Below are 15204 nucleotides of genomic sequence, written 5' to 3'. Positions count from 1 at the left end.
TGAGTCCGCAGCCCGCACGCACACACACACACACACATACATAACGCTGACGCGTCACAGTCTCAAAGTTCGTTGTACACTTACCCTACTAACAAATTATGTTGTAGCGATTAAATGAGTGGACGAGTGATGATCCAGTCAATTTATAAAATAATTGTTGGTTGATATCGTTTATAATAATAACAAAACTAACGCACAGTGACGCTAACCACCCAGGGAACTAATGCCAGTGCACAGCATCAGACATTCGACACGTTTGTGTCTCATTCGAGTGTGCTTACAATCAACGTAGCTCCTTCTCATTAGGAGTGTGTCTCTGTGTCGCGTCTCGTGCTGTGTATCGATGCTCAGCGTCGCGCCGGAGACAGAGCGTAGACTAATCTTAACCTTGTCCTGCTTTCAGTATTTACTTACCATTTAAACGACGGTGAGTTCTCCGAGGTACCTCGTAAGGTTCAAACTATGTCGCTTCGTAAAAAAATACATTAGTTTTACTCATTGGCACTGTTCTACCGCATTACTTCAAAGTCAACGATCAAACATTTAGTCTAGGCTTTGTCGATCGTCGCATACCATTACATTATTTACAAAAGCTGGCAGCAGCTGTTTTATTGCAACGTAACATAGATTGTCATTATCGTTTATGATACTTAAGTTAATTTATTATGTATGGATTGAAAAATTTCAAAAATGTTATGCTGTTTATAAGACGAGATGTAAAACGGAGAGAAAGGAGCTCAGGGAGCTGTAAGGATGAGGGGGGTGGGGTTATATTAAGAGGAGGAGGAGGGGGTACACGTGCAGGCGGACGCCGTGCGGAGCTTTGCACGTCGCTTTGTGTGTTGCACTATGTTGTGTGTGCTTTGTTAGAAAGGGTGGGGACGAATTCATAAGATGGCGTGATGAAGGATTATTACATATGTAGTTGTTATTGCCTATTTAATAATCTTCTCGGACTCGCCACGAATTCTTAGTAGCTTAGTGTGTCATGATGATGTTATTTGTAATGTGTATTTTTTTTACAAAATCAATGATTGCATAGCATGACATTATATATAGTTTCTTCTTCGATATTTTTTTATGAAATGCGTGTGATTTGATTGCACTCTCGAGCATTAAGAGCATGCGCTGTAACGATGACGCTTCATACTAACAAGTATTATAATTAAGTATGTATTGATATTGTGCTGTGTACAATTCCCATTTATCAAATATTGTTTACTGAAATTCAGTCACTCTTCTCGTTTACTAGTAAGAATATTAAACGTAACAAATAGATCATATTTATCACAGTCTATCGTATGTCCGCTATGTTAAATGTTAAATATATATTTTGGCATGCATGTCAAAGGATCGCACAATTTCGAGCAATCCCATCGTTTCGGATCAATTGTCCACATCGAACGAAATGATGCGATCCGAGCGCGGCGCGTACCCGTAGCGCGTAGCCGTAGCGCGTAGAGACGTAGAGTGTTGTGATGTCGTAGCGCGCGCCAGCACGCTGCCCGCCGGCCTGCGCGCCTGCAACGTGAGTACCCCCCCCCCTAACGCGCGCGCCCCCACAGTGGTGTCGTCGCTGCGCGCGGCGCCGCGGCCGGGCTACGGGCTGGCGGCGCGCTCGCACACCTTCTCGTCCAGCACCGCGGTGAGTGCGCGCCCGAGCCGGCCGATGCCTTTTGAGATTGACTTCTATTCTGTTTAAATGAACGTGACCATTCCAGGCTTAGGCATTGGACGGCAGTCGGGGAGGTGAGAGCGTGTCACCTCTCCGGGACCTCGTCGACCCCGACTTTCGACCTTCGTAATGCTTCAGTTTCTGTTCGATGTCAATTGCAATATTTATATTTCTTACACCCGGTAACCCAGTTTCGACTCGATGGTTCGAAACCCGCTGCTTAATATTTCTTCCGTCAAGTATCACTTTGTATCCAGTTTAGCAGTTCGAGTGACCTGGAGCACTGAGAGACGTAAGGAATATAGTTCATTACATTTTACGTTCGGTGGTGCATTGAGGATGTAAAAAGTTGGCCATCCCGAACCTTTGGCGAGGCCCAATGTAAGGGTGTAGGCGGTTTTACCGACTAGCACCCGTCGATCCCCCCATTTGTCAATATTTCTTAACTAAAGTTGTGTAGAGACTGTCATTTAAGCATTTCTCATTTGAGATATATTAATAAGGAGACAACTTTCGTGACATTCCAGGGCGACTTCACATTTAGCGGACTCGGCGACAAGACGCACAGCACCGACTTCAGCAGCGGCAAGTCAGACAGTGAGTGACTACTTTACCCATATAGATATTTTGCCAAGATTATTATTCCCCGTAAATAAATAAACGTATTCATTTTCGAGCGCAGCCCCAGTCCGGGCGCCAATACGCTGTGAACACTGATGTTAAACTTGCTGATTTAATAATCACGCTGATACGTGTTATCGAAACATACGAGAGCGGAGAAAATGTTAGTCTGGACACTGATGAACGAAATCATTTCTTCAATCGTTCAAACATTTGAAAATTAATTAAATATTTATTTATCAGTATAAAATAATAGCAAATGATATGCGCTCCTCCCTGTTACGTTATCGTATTGAACAAGTATATATAACAAGGGACAATTATTAATTTTGTGCGTACAGTGCGGACGGATCTCTGCAGTAAGTAACGCGAGCGCCTCTCCGCGCGAGGCCGCAGTAGCGCCGCAATTATGCTTCTATCTTATCTCATATTTTGTGAAACTTTACTGGCACCACATACCGATCCATACTACCCCAATGTTGCTACGCAGAGTTTTATGTTTGTTCCAATTGATATGCGAGAAGGTAGTTTAACGAGTGAAAGAGCTCCCCTGTTGGTAGAGTGCGAGTGCAGCGCGCTCGCACTCATTCGCGTCATCTCGACTCTCGGCCACGGCTTCACTTTGATCACTCACAGCATGATCGCTTAGACCGCTTCCAATCGATATTTATATTTTCATTTTTTTGAAGATCACATCATGACATAACCCTCAGCCGTCGCTACATGTGGCACTCTCTGGTTCCAGTCTCTGCCGGCTCCATCACCGACGTGGACCGGAGTGCTGTGGTGAGTAGCAGCGCCGCGGCCCCGCCGGCGCGCGCGGGGCCGCGGCGCCTGACGGCCTCCCGCCCGCAGACCGCGGACGGCGGCGTGGCGGTGCGCGGCGGCGTGGTGTCGGCGGCGGCCGGCGTGGGCGTGGGGCTGGGCGGCTCCGTGGGCGGCGTGGGCGCGCGCGGCGGTGGCGTGCGGCGCTCGCTGCCCAACATGGCCACCTCGCACCTGCTGCACGAGCCGGCCAAGCTCTACCCCTACCACTTGCTTCTCATCACCAACTACCGCCTGCCGCCCGACGTCGACCGTCTCAACCTCGAGGTGAGCGCGCGTCGGTCTCGAGGCGGCTCAGTGCCGTGCGCGTGTGCGGGCGGCTCTAAGCGCGGCGTGCGTGTGTTGCAGCGCCACCTGTCGGACGCGGAGTTCGAGGCCATCCTGCAGATCGGGCGCCAGGACTTCTACCGCCTGCCGCAGTGGCGCCGCAACGAGCTCAAGCGCCGCGCGCGGCTGTTCTGAGCGCCGCCCCGCCCCCTCCCCCCCTCCCCTCCCCCGCCCTCGCCTCTGTCTGTCCGTCTGCTCCCACTCTTATCCCCTCGTTTCACCCTGGAAATTGTCGTATAAGTTATTTATTCTTTTGCGTCGTCCGATCGGGGGTACTCGACCCGGAGCGGACGTGACTTCAACTGTTCGTTTGTAAGAATAATAATAATATATTGATATTATAATTTTTTCACATAATAATTTATAAGTATGGTGTGTGATTCACCGGTATGTCCGTGGATGCGAGAGTTCATAGAACTTCGATTTTATACTTGACGGTTCGGTCGGCCGGTGGGCCGGTGGGCCGGTGGGCCGGTCGGGCCGCACCGAGCGCGGCCGAGGTCCGAGCGTCGCTCTGTGGATAAATCCAGCGATTTCTAGACCGTTGTGTAGGCTTTCATTTTATTATTTTGTTTCACTGTAAGAAATTTAGAAGTGTAATTTTATTTCGGAATCAATACTGAATTGTTAATTAATTTGTTTTTACTGTGTGGCGTTCCGACTGCGGTCGGTTACTCCCGCAAAGCCGTCGCAGCGGTCGGGGCCTCGTCCGCGGTTACGTAGTAACGCCGCAGTAGACACACGATCACATAGATGTAACTAATAATATATCGATGCCTTGTCGTATGTATATGTACATGTATAGAAGAGATATATGGCCGAGTGCGAGCGTGACCTCCGTTTACTTTAGTGAGAACCAAATATATCGATTATACTTAGGGGGAAGCATATTTCGCGTTAGGTTTAGGCGCGCTGTAGGGAAATATATCGCGGCGGGCGCCGTGACGTCACGCGCGTGCGACTGTGTGCGTGCGAGGGCGTGTGTGCGAGAGCGTGCGAGTGTGTGCGTGCGTCATACTTGTGATCACTTCGATTGTTTTTAATTTTATTTTAGCCAGTTATAATTAAGGTTGCAGTGTGGCGGCTCGTGCCCGTCGGTTATTGTTTTTAGATAAGTGTATTTATGTGCTATTTCAAATTAATAAATTATAGAGTTTAAAAATTATTCCTACCTAATCGGAATCGATGTTCTAAGAAGTAAGTTTTTCATGATCGTAGCTTCGCGTCGGACCGCTCTTATTCGTTCGTTGGCGTCTTAGCGCCTCTTTAGTAAGGATGTCCCTTGGGGACTTTCGCTTTTAATTTGTCGGTTAAAGATATATCGCATATCGACCTTTGTAACCTGTAATGTATGTACTCTACTGTATGTATCCTCACTTTGTGAGGCGGCTTCGTGTGTAGCGAAGGCCGTCCTTAGGTTTGGACTCTGTATAACACAACGCCACAGCAGCTCCCGCCCCGGCGTGCGAGCTGGCCAAATTATTTTAAAACATATGTATTTCTTTTATGGTCTGTGTACATGTTATGTTAAAGATGACTTGCCAACAAGCCTTTTACTGCGTGTCAACGAGAAGTATTGAGCGAATAGCGACACACTCGTTTACATTGAAACGAGTGTGTCGCGAGTGCGGGAGAGTGCCCGATGCGACATCGAACGTTTGTGATGTTTTGCTGGACAAACATAATGAAAACTGTTCGTTGTTCTAAGGCTTGATTCGTGTTTCATCGGTGACTCTCCCCCGCTCCTCGTGTTTTGTTGAGAACTGTAATTTGGACTGGACGCCGACTTGAAGCAATTTTGTCAGTGATACAAAGCGAAAACTATGCTTTCAAATAATAAAAAATTGCATTTCTGACTACAAAGCTTTTATTTCCAATGTACCATATATGAAGAGCATTCCAGCGATCTCCAGTGCCGAGCGGCGCCGGACTCACGTCGCGCTGTTGTATTTTACCGACTTGCAGAATGTTTCATACAGAGGTATCTCCCGCTCTGAAACATTGGCAAAACTTGATGAACAAACAATTTTAGACTATAATACTAAATAAAGAAATGATAAAGATTAAAAAAATAAGTAAATAAAATCGTTTTTAGCTTACAAACGATTTTATTTCTAACGCAACTGCAGAAGTATAGTTCGAACAAAATTGCGAACATTACGTAAACGCCAAATGTCAAAACGAGCAAAATTGCTCAAGAGTTTCCAAGTACAAGTCGGTTCGAGTAACGCGGCGCGGCCCGACGCGACTGTCGGCCGAGCGAAGCGAGATCACTTCGGGTCTCACTCGAGTCATGTTAAAACCCGAACTGCCACAACAGCAGCCTGTAAATTTCCCACTCTGGGCTAAGGTCCCTTTAAGGTTTGGAACATATTCCACCACGCTGTTTCAATGTGGGTTAGTGGAATACACGTGTGGCAGAATTTCTATGACACATGCAGGTTACCTCACGATGTTTTCCTTCACCGCCGAGTACGAGATGAATTCTAATCACAAATTAAGCACATGAATATACAGCGGTGGCGCTGCTCGAGCCGGCGCCTCGCACGCGGGTTGTACAAGCAATTTCTACTTTGTACATATTTCTATAGAAAGCCAAATATAAAAGTATTCATACGGAAAATGTAGCCTGTTTTCTCGCTGCAGTCGCGCTTCATGACGCCGCACACGGACTCGAACACGACGCCGTGCGTGCAGATGATGTCGGCTCTGCAACAGCGGCCGCGTTACTGGCCGCCAGCGGGAACGAGTCGCCGGCGACCGCGGACGACTCTATCTCTCTGTCTTTTTCTCGAATATAGATAACTAATCTTTTTTTGTAATTAACAATTATTTTTTTTATTGTGAAATATTCGAGAGTTGTTATTTAACGTGTGTTAATATATAGATAGAGCGACTTCGTTCCAACGTGCTCCGCGACATCCATTGTTTATTTATAAGTATAATCTTGTATTAAGTAAAAACAAATTTAAGCAATATGTTAAAATTAATAGATATATTAAAAAAACCCGAAATTGCATTTTGGGTTTAAAATTTCATTAAAATTTAGTTTAAAATTTAAATTCAATTATGAAAAGTTAAAAAAAAAGAAAAACGTTCAGATTAAAAATGATTATGCATTCTAAGAATATAAAATATATGAGAGAACGTTACGAGGCTGACGGGAATGCTCACATATCTACAAAGCTCATTAAACACTGACAAAAAACCAAATATCCTAAAAGGAAATTTTTGGTCACATCGGTGCAATGGAGGATCTAGTAGGCTTAAGTAACAATTCCGAGCGCTTTGACTCTCCTATAAACACTTTACATGTGATTGCCAGGGCCCTTCCGACTCTGGTGTTAGTTCGGGGCTGTATTCTCGTATAGTGTCCCCGTGTTTGTCTGCAGCTCATGGCAGCGTCATGCCCAGGAAAATACATAACATTCCTGCCAAAAATTACTAAAATTTATAGTAATCACATACAATAAACAGTATTTTGAATTGTACTCATTGCCCTTCTGGGGAAAGGGGAAATGTGAGCAATAAAATACTTGATAACTATTACTCTAATTTTTTAATTTGAAAGTGGAAAGAAAGTATTAATGTTCGCATTCGCATCGCCACAGGAAAATTTATTTCACCCTTCATTACATTTCCCTGGGAGTGCTGTTTCAGGTCGTAAATAAGGAGGCGATAACGGTGATGGTTTATTTTCAGTTGGATGATTATACATAGAAACATCTGCAGGTTCAATATTGCTTTCTTGATTAGGTCGATCTCAGCATACAGCTTCCAGTTAAATAGGTCAATACCCGTTTTGAGAAAGCCGGCTCGAACATTTAAAAATGTTATAACCAGGGGGACAGCAGACGCTACAATCTTCGGTATATCGTAGATTGACAAGGCAAGCCGCCCATTGAGTCTTCAGAATCCTCATATCCATTACATTTAGCTCAACAAGTAAGATTTTCCTCCGAAAGTCTTCCTTATTCTACCTCGCGACACCTACAAAAGATAAACATTAATTTATTTCCTGTTTCAACCGTCCCCAACCCCATTATTGGTAAAATATTATTTATAATTACGACGCTAATAATAATACATTAAGAATAGTCACTCACCCTTATTCTACGGGAATCAGTAATCGCAGACGCAAATTCAATACTGAATGTATTCTTTAAATTAACAAATAACATAAGCGTTAATATCAGAACAAAAATACTTACTTTTGAGTGATAAACGTGGTACTGACTACAAGTTTAGACCTGATTCCCCTTTGAACCCTTCACTCCCGGGCAACCGTTTACGAGATATTCGTTGTTTCAACCGCACCCAGACTTTAATTTGCCAACTCGGTAGCACATGTCCGTAGTACGATGGAGGGATGCCATCGGGTCCACTCTTCTGAATTTCCAAGGGAAGAAGAGCTTTGTGAAGTGCAATTTGTCGAAATTTTATCTGTGGCATCGCTGTATCGCCTTAGCGAGAGACCAGAACGCTGTTCCTGAAGGGAGCCGCACCAGTATTTCGCCACATCTGGCAATGTACGCCGACTTCAAATTAGCGATCACGTTTTTGAAGGACCTAGAGGTAGAGTTAAATTGCTTTCTGAATGTGCTGGTGTTTACATCACGAGACGCCGCGCCGATGCGTTAGCCGAAGCCGTTTTACAGGAACGATCAAACCAAGGCTGGGACTTGCCACCAATGGGCACCGCAGAAAATGGAATGAAAAGTTCCATACCCTGAAGTACCACATCGGCGACAGAGTCAGCGATAGCGCTTGGATGGTTGGTTGATTGGTGGTTGGATGGATAAGATGCAAATAAGGACTGCATCCCACCCCAATCTGCTTACTTGTAGTGCCACACGTGGCGGCAGCCCGCGTAACGAGGTTGTGAGTACTGTGCAACCGGCACTGTACTCAGAACGAGGCAGTGGTCCGACGAGCCCAGAGTGGGGTTGACGATAATCTGGTAGCCATCCGAATGCAAAGTCAGCAGAAGGTCCAACGGGTAAGGTCTATGATCCAGGTCCGGTATTCGCGTCACAATTGGTCACCTCGCGGCCAGTTGTGTCAAATCATATGCACAAGCAAAGTCAAGAACAGATCTACCCGCATGGTCAGTAGTGCGGTATCCAAGCCACTCAGCATGGTAGGCATTAAAACACCAAGAATGACGATCTCTGCTGCTGGGATCCGCTGCAGTACGATGTCTGTAGCCATTTCGACGTGCTCAATCAGTCAGTACAAAGAAATGCTGCAATTTGTACTCGTGGTAAGAAAGACAAGTCATATCAACAGGAGAAGATATCTGGGTCTCGGTCAGAAAGAGCAAGGCCGGCTTCGCCGTCTCAAGGTGGAAGCGAATGCCGTTCAAGTGGGAGTTGAGTCCTCTTATATTGCAGAAGTCCACAGTGAGGGTGGTAGGAGTTGCCTTCTGATGCCTGCTCCGTTTGCATCAGAAGGCAACTGGCGAAATTGATGAAACTGATGAAATTCTCCTATGAATTGAATTCGGAGGGCAGCCTGGGCATCCCTGTTCAAGTGGTGTACGTCCTGAGTATAGATGATAAGAGAGGGCTTCTCCTTCGCAGTTGCTGATTGTACCCTCCCGGGATAATGTAACTAAATTCCGCACAATCATCATGTTTGAGAGTGATCGGGCCTCAACTCTCAATACCGGACAAAACACGGTAGCATAGCTACCCCTTTACGCCGATTTTAGGTGAGAGTGTGCCCCATTCGGCAGCAACCGAAAGGTATGCAGTGTGTGGATGTATTTAATGAATTTGCCAAAAAAAGAGCCACTGTTTCTTTCGTCGGTTCTTCTCAGGTCAGAGTCCAGAGTGTTTTATTTTCTGAACCAGTGGAAGTATTTAATTTGACTATCAATATGAAAATGGAATGCTTCCATGATGAAAAAGGAATTTGATATTGATACTTGGTGTATCAAATGAAGAGGACAACCACACGAGACAGCTTACCAACATTTCAATTAAATGTGATTTTTTTTCCATTTCTGTGTGTATTTTTCGCTTTCACACTTTCCACGCTACATTCAAAATAATCCAAAAAAGGATTTCATTATACTGCCACTGTCTCTCAAATATCTATGTATAATTTATATAGTATTAAATAATTTATTATTATGGAAATAAATAAATTGGGCAGGTCAGCCTCGCTTAATTAGAGATCGGTTTGTACTGAAGAAGTCTTCGTCGGAATTCTTACGCGAAGGAATGCCGAAAGAGAGGCGTTAGAACCGGTGACGAGCGCGCAGCACGTTCGCAAGGACGGATAAGACAGATCGGGCAGTATCGGTACCAGAGAATAGAATTTCGAATATTCAAAGAAAGACTTTTTTACTTGTGCAAAGTCGGAGAAAATAGATAGTTTATTATTTATATATATTCTTAAACCTTTATACTCGTATAATTTATATATAATTTCAATAATTATTGTACCCATGCGAAGAAAATCGTACGTTTTACAAGTAAAAATGTACGTCTAAATGATACAAGAGACCCGCTCGAGCTTACTCGATGTTGGTATTTCTCAGAAACCACGTACATGCATCTAATAAACAACGTATGTACTATGTAGCGATTAGGTATGTAACGCGTCTAATGTACTTTAGATGTTTATGCATAAGTTGAGTTCGAACAACCATACATAATTATCAATCATTACTTCCATCACAAATTAAACGTCATTTTCCGACTTTATGATAATAAAGAAATTGTAAAATAAATTTCACGCAATAACAATATCGCAGTCGCTGAACTGACTTTACGACCTCCCAGCAGTTGAGCAGCTCTCGCAAGCAGTCGGTGTCGTTGAAGCTACCGCGATGCAGATTGTCCATCTTCAGGTACTGGAATTGCCTCGGCGGGAACTCTTCTCCAGTTGCGAATTTATCACTCTCTAAAGAAAATCGTAATTGAACCGATTAAGATAAAGCAAGGGAGGCAAACATGAGACATGCTAAAACCTTACTGGTATTTTGCTAAGATATAAAAAAATATGTTTTTTTTTTTAAAAAATACATTTACCTGTTATGAAATATATACCAAGACATAAATTGAAAACAGCAAGTGTATTCATTTTGCTCGAAGTCTGAGGCGATTCAAGTGTTCGTCGCAGTAAAATATCACCTCGCACCCATTACAACAACACTCGATGTGCCAATTAAAGCTGATAATAAAAGTCTTTCGTTGTTGCATTGAACATTCAATTAACTGATAGTGATGTCTATTACACTTTTCTAAACACTAATCGAAAATAAAAATGCACTTGAAGATAAATATCTCAATAAGTAACTACTTGTTACATATATTGTATAATGAATTAGTTACACATGACTCTGACTCTAACACCTCCTTGCAGCAGTCTAAAATTAATCATAAGAATATGAATACACATAACAAATTAAAAAAATACATAAAATTAAATAAATTTATTAATAAAACAAAAAAAAATGATTAATAAAACTCATAAATATCAGTATATATACAAAATGAGAAAGGACCGGTCACATTTGATTAATAAAATAAAATCATCTATACTTATAATAAATCTGTAGGGAGGTCAATTCTGTACATGAAATATTTTTCCAAAATAACTATCAGAGGTTGAAAAGGGGTCGATACTGATGGCAAAAATGCAATAAGTAAAATTTTTGTCTGTCTGTCTGTCTGTCCGTATAACCGTTATAAAAAAAACTACTCGACGGATTTTAACGAAACTTGGTACAATTATTTTTCATACTCCTGAGCTGGTTATAGTATACTTTTCTTCACGCTACAGTCAATAGGATCAGAGCAGTGAAGGGAAATGTCGGTAAAACGGGAGAAGTTACTCCATATTTTAAGCTTCCGTCGCGGGTACAACCTTAATGGTTAAAGCTAAATAGAAATTGTGTATTACGGAAATGTTCTCCTTAGAATTATATAAAAAATATCCCATGACAGCCTTTGTCTATCTTTTATGGTTGACTCACAACAACACGTGTCAATCCCAATAGCTTAGTAGTTCGAAGCTTTCTGATTATATTTGTCTATTCCTGCGTTTATAACACTTTCCATCCATCCCAAATTAAAAAGTTAACAGTATTAACTATTTCATAAAAAAGAAGCCTAGAAATCGGTATAGAAACACCAAAGTTATACATGAAATACGCTAATAATAAGGCTATCGCACGTGAATAATAAATATATACTTACCACTATATAAATCTTTAGAGTCTGTCTGGACACTTATTTTTGTCGTAATTCGTCATAAGTATTCTTTTTATGATTGACTGACATAATTTTTAACATTTTTGTCTGTCTGTGTGTTTTGCTGTAACTCGAGAACTGATGCACCGATCTTTATAAAAATTTGTATACAGGAAAAACATGTGCATGCGCAAATGATATGCTATCTACATATATAATAAAGTGGATGTATGTGTGTCATCGATAAACTCAGAAACTATTTGATCGATCATTAAGATTAAATGAATAAAGAGATTATGCTATCCCCATTGTTGTAACTTGCCACCAGTTAGCGCTGCGATATAAATATATCTACACCGTTCAACCGATTGTCATGAAAATGACTACTTACAAGTTTTTTTTCATGGAGTAAGTGATTATTTCATCCGTATCATTAAAAATAACCAATAGATGGCCCTTACATATCACGATGCATTTCTAAACAGATCACCGATAATGATATAATATGAAATAAAAAATGCAAATCATTGAACATCATTGAATCAAATAATTTATATAAGTTGTCGGTACAGAAATTACAAAAAGAGGTATTGTTATCACTAAGCGACACAAAAACCAATTAAGGTGTCGCTGAAACACATCAATCGTATGACAATTATTACGATTATCCAATTATGTTTATGCGAGCAGAAGATGGATATCATCTCGGACTGTATCAAAATATTCTCTTTCTCACGTATCAATAGGCTCCGTGACATCGAAGAGTTTGAGATTTTTGCGTATCGTATAATGATTAGAGATAATCAATCTAACCATATTCTGAAGTATCGTCAACTGTTTTAACAATTCTTTGTTGACATGTACGCTATGGTCGAGAACGAACGATTAAACTACATTCGATACAACCAATGAAAACTCTGAGCCAAAGAGTACATTTATTTACGAGATACGATATCGAATGATAAAGTAGCTGCTAATATTGGACAAAGATATTCGTGCAGTGGAAGTCCAAGACATACGCACGAATATGCTCAGGATGCTTTGACGTACGTTCGCAAGCATTGACAAGGTTGTAAATGTAATAAAATCGATATTGAATAGAATCGGATAAAAGAGGACGTGGTTTGATGCAAACTTTAACAGACTATAGAAATTTAATTAAAAATTTCATCGTACCTATATAACATCATATGAGTTTGTGAGTGTTATGACCAATCTGCAGCCTATCGAGAACATCATTGAAGAAGATGAAATAGATGACGAATATTAAATATATTTTTTTAAGAATTTCATTAGACCTCGCATGTTTTTTTGTCATGTTTTTTTTTAAAAAAATTCTGTGACTAATGCCCAGCGAAGCGGACGTGTATAGCTAGTTATAAATAATTTAACTTCTGATCACTGTGGTCAGAAGTTTTCTTTAGAACACAAAGAAATTATTCATTCATTCAAAAAAAAAAAAAATGTACAGGCCAATAACGGCTCATAAAGTAAACTGTTTTAAAGATATTGTGGCGTGTAAATTAGCTTATTTAGATCTAACGACACAAGATCCAAATGAATTTTTATTTTATAATTCAATTTTTGAATTAATATTAATAGAATTTAATAAAATATTCAAAATGAAATCATTTTATAATAATACAAAATTGAAGTTTAGTGACTGGGCTACTATTGGTATATATAAAAGCAGAAATAAATTATACGACAAACAAATTTTCTTAATTTGTCATTTTCTTAAAGGTTCTTCTTCTAGGCCCACGCATACAAAGCCTCGACATAAATATTTATAACAGTCTTTGAACCACATAATATTCAGTGACATGGCCGTAGGCAGAGGGGGTTTTGGAGGTTCAAACCCAAAAATTTTTGCTAATTCAAGAAAAGCCACTGTTTTTGATGTCAGAATGTCATATTAGTAATCTAAATGGGGCAATCGTTCAGACCCCTCCAGTTATAGGCCTATAGCCATCACTTCTTTGTTTTCCAAGTTGAGTCAATTATAAATTGCCAGCTTCTGCGGTACCGTCGGAGTTGTTCAGCCGGTGATCTTCTAGCGTACCTTACTTACAAATGGGCGGAAGCAGTTCAGAGCAAGGGGGAGGCATTGGCGGCCGGTTTGGACATGTCTTAGATTGCGTATGACACAAAGAACATATTTCGAAGCTCCCTTCCTACGGGCTTCCCGGGAAATTATGCAATTGGATCACTAGCTTTTTAACAGATCAGAGCATCAAAGCCGTAATCTATGGTTTATGCTCTGATATAAAATTCGTCAATGCTGGTGTTCCACAAGGCTGAAGTCTATCATCCATTCTGTTTTTTCTGCATTTCAATGACTTGTTGCCTCGTGTCTTCATTAAACAAAGTCTCGGACTGGGGCCGGCCAAACTTAGTCCACTTCAACCACAAAACAATGCAAATTTCCGCTAAAAAATTTCGTTTTGTCGTATCTTAACTATTTTAGAACATTCCGATAGCCGCCACCGCTAGTATCGGAATACTTGACATGGATATTTTGAGCCACGTTCAGTTTTGCAGTCGATTGAAACGCAAAGCCAAATTGGCATAAAAAAGCTCGATGTGCTCATCAAGGCAAGCCAATATTTAACGTCGGCTCATCGCCTAAGACTATATACAAGGCGCAAATTCTGCCACACATGAAATACTGCTCTCACCCTTGTGTGGGTGTTTCCTCAGTACCAGCTCCTTCCATTTGACCCTCCCGATCTGCTTGATCCTTTCATTTTGCGTAGAAATGTTGGATCACTCTGCATCTTTTACCGATTTGTTCACGGGGAAAGTTGCTGAATTTCACCTTCGGATATCTCTTAAAAAATCAAAGTGTCACCTGCACCACCTTGATGTCCGAAAATCCACAACTGCGCTTTTTTAAGACATTTTGTGCGATTTTTAAGACATTTTCAGACTCGCACAAACATTTTGTGGAACCAGTTTTCGCCGGCAGTTTTTCCAAACCGATAAGACTCCGGAACCTTAAAAAAAGAGCGTACTCCTTCCTTAAAGGCCGGCAACGCACTGCAAGCCCCCCGGTGTTGAAGATGTCTATAGGCGGTGGTAATCACTTTCCATCAGGTGAGCCTCCTGCTCGTTTGCCCCTTTTAAATAAATTTGTATAAATTATGTAAAATTTTGATATATTTGTGCCCATTTTATAATAAACGTGGTACTTAATTTCTGAAGCTCGAAAGCAATTTCCGACATTTAATAAAAAGTATGGCCATTTTACTATTCTTATAGTCTGTTGAAAAAGTATATATTTAATTTATTAAAAAATATATTAATATATTTAAAATTTTGGTATAATAAGGTATACACTAAAAAGATAACATATATTTAGCGTACAGAAGTGAAATAATACAAAGAAAAAGACGAGAATATAAACTACTTAAAACAATTTACTAACAAATAAAAATGGTTTCCTTCGTGTATCTTAATATAAATAAAGCTCCAATTCATCCATATTTTATAAAATTACATCACCTGAGTAATTTACATTTAGTAAATTACTCAGGTGAGCTTACAATCCAA

General features: G+C 41.1%; 2 protein-coding genes across 6 annotated transcripts in view; one reads left to right on the top strand and one right to left on the bottom strand.

The window, feature by feature from the left end:
• Positions 1-5022, top strand: part of LOC124539700 (actin-binding LIM protein 2) — a 67534-nt gene extending 62512 nt beyond the window's left edge. For 2 of the 5 annotated variants that reach the window (XM_047117032.1, XM_047117029.1), the window contains exons 12-16: positions 1488-1645; positions 2203-2272; positions 3042-3082; positions 3152-3388; positions 3470-5022. In XM_047117032.1, the coding sequence (XP_046972988.1) occupies positions 1488-1645; positions 2203-2272; positions 3042-3082; positions 3152-3388; positions 3470-3583 (620 nt within the window). In that variant the 3' untranslated portion in view covers positions 3584-5022. The other 3 variants (XM_047117030.1, XM_047117031.1, XM_047117033.1) reach the window with 3 other exon arrangements.
• Positions 5023-5152: 130 nt separating this feature from the next.
• On the bottom strand, positions 5153-11858 carry LOC124539699. Its single transcript, XM_047117028.1, has 5 exons — positions 11659-11858; positions 10489-10826; positions 10225-10360; positions 6066-6157; positions 5153-5441 (listed from the first exon to the last, which is right to left on the bottom strand). The coding sequence occupies exons 2-5, from the start codon at positions 10538-10540 to the stop codon at positions 5380-5382; spliced, it is 342 nt and encodes a 113-aa protein (XP_046972984.1). The 5' UTR covers positions 10541-10826; positions 11659-11858; the 3' UTR covers positions 5153-5379.
• Between the last annotated feature and the right edge of the window lie 3346 nt (positions 11859-15204).

The sequence above is a fragment of the Vanessa cardui genome, chromosome 23, assembly GCF_905220365.1.
Source record: "Vanessa cardui chromosome 23, ilVanCard2.1, whole genome shotgun sequence".
NCBI lineage: Eukaryota > Metazoa > Arthropoda > Insecta > Lepidoptera > Nymphalidae > Vanessa > Vanessa cardui.
Note: the sequence above shows the minus strand (reverse complement) of the source record. Positions and strands in the feature narration are given on the sequence as shown.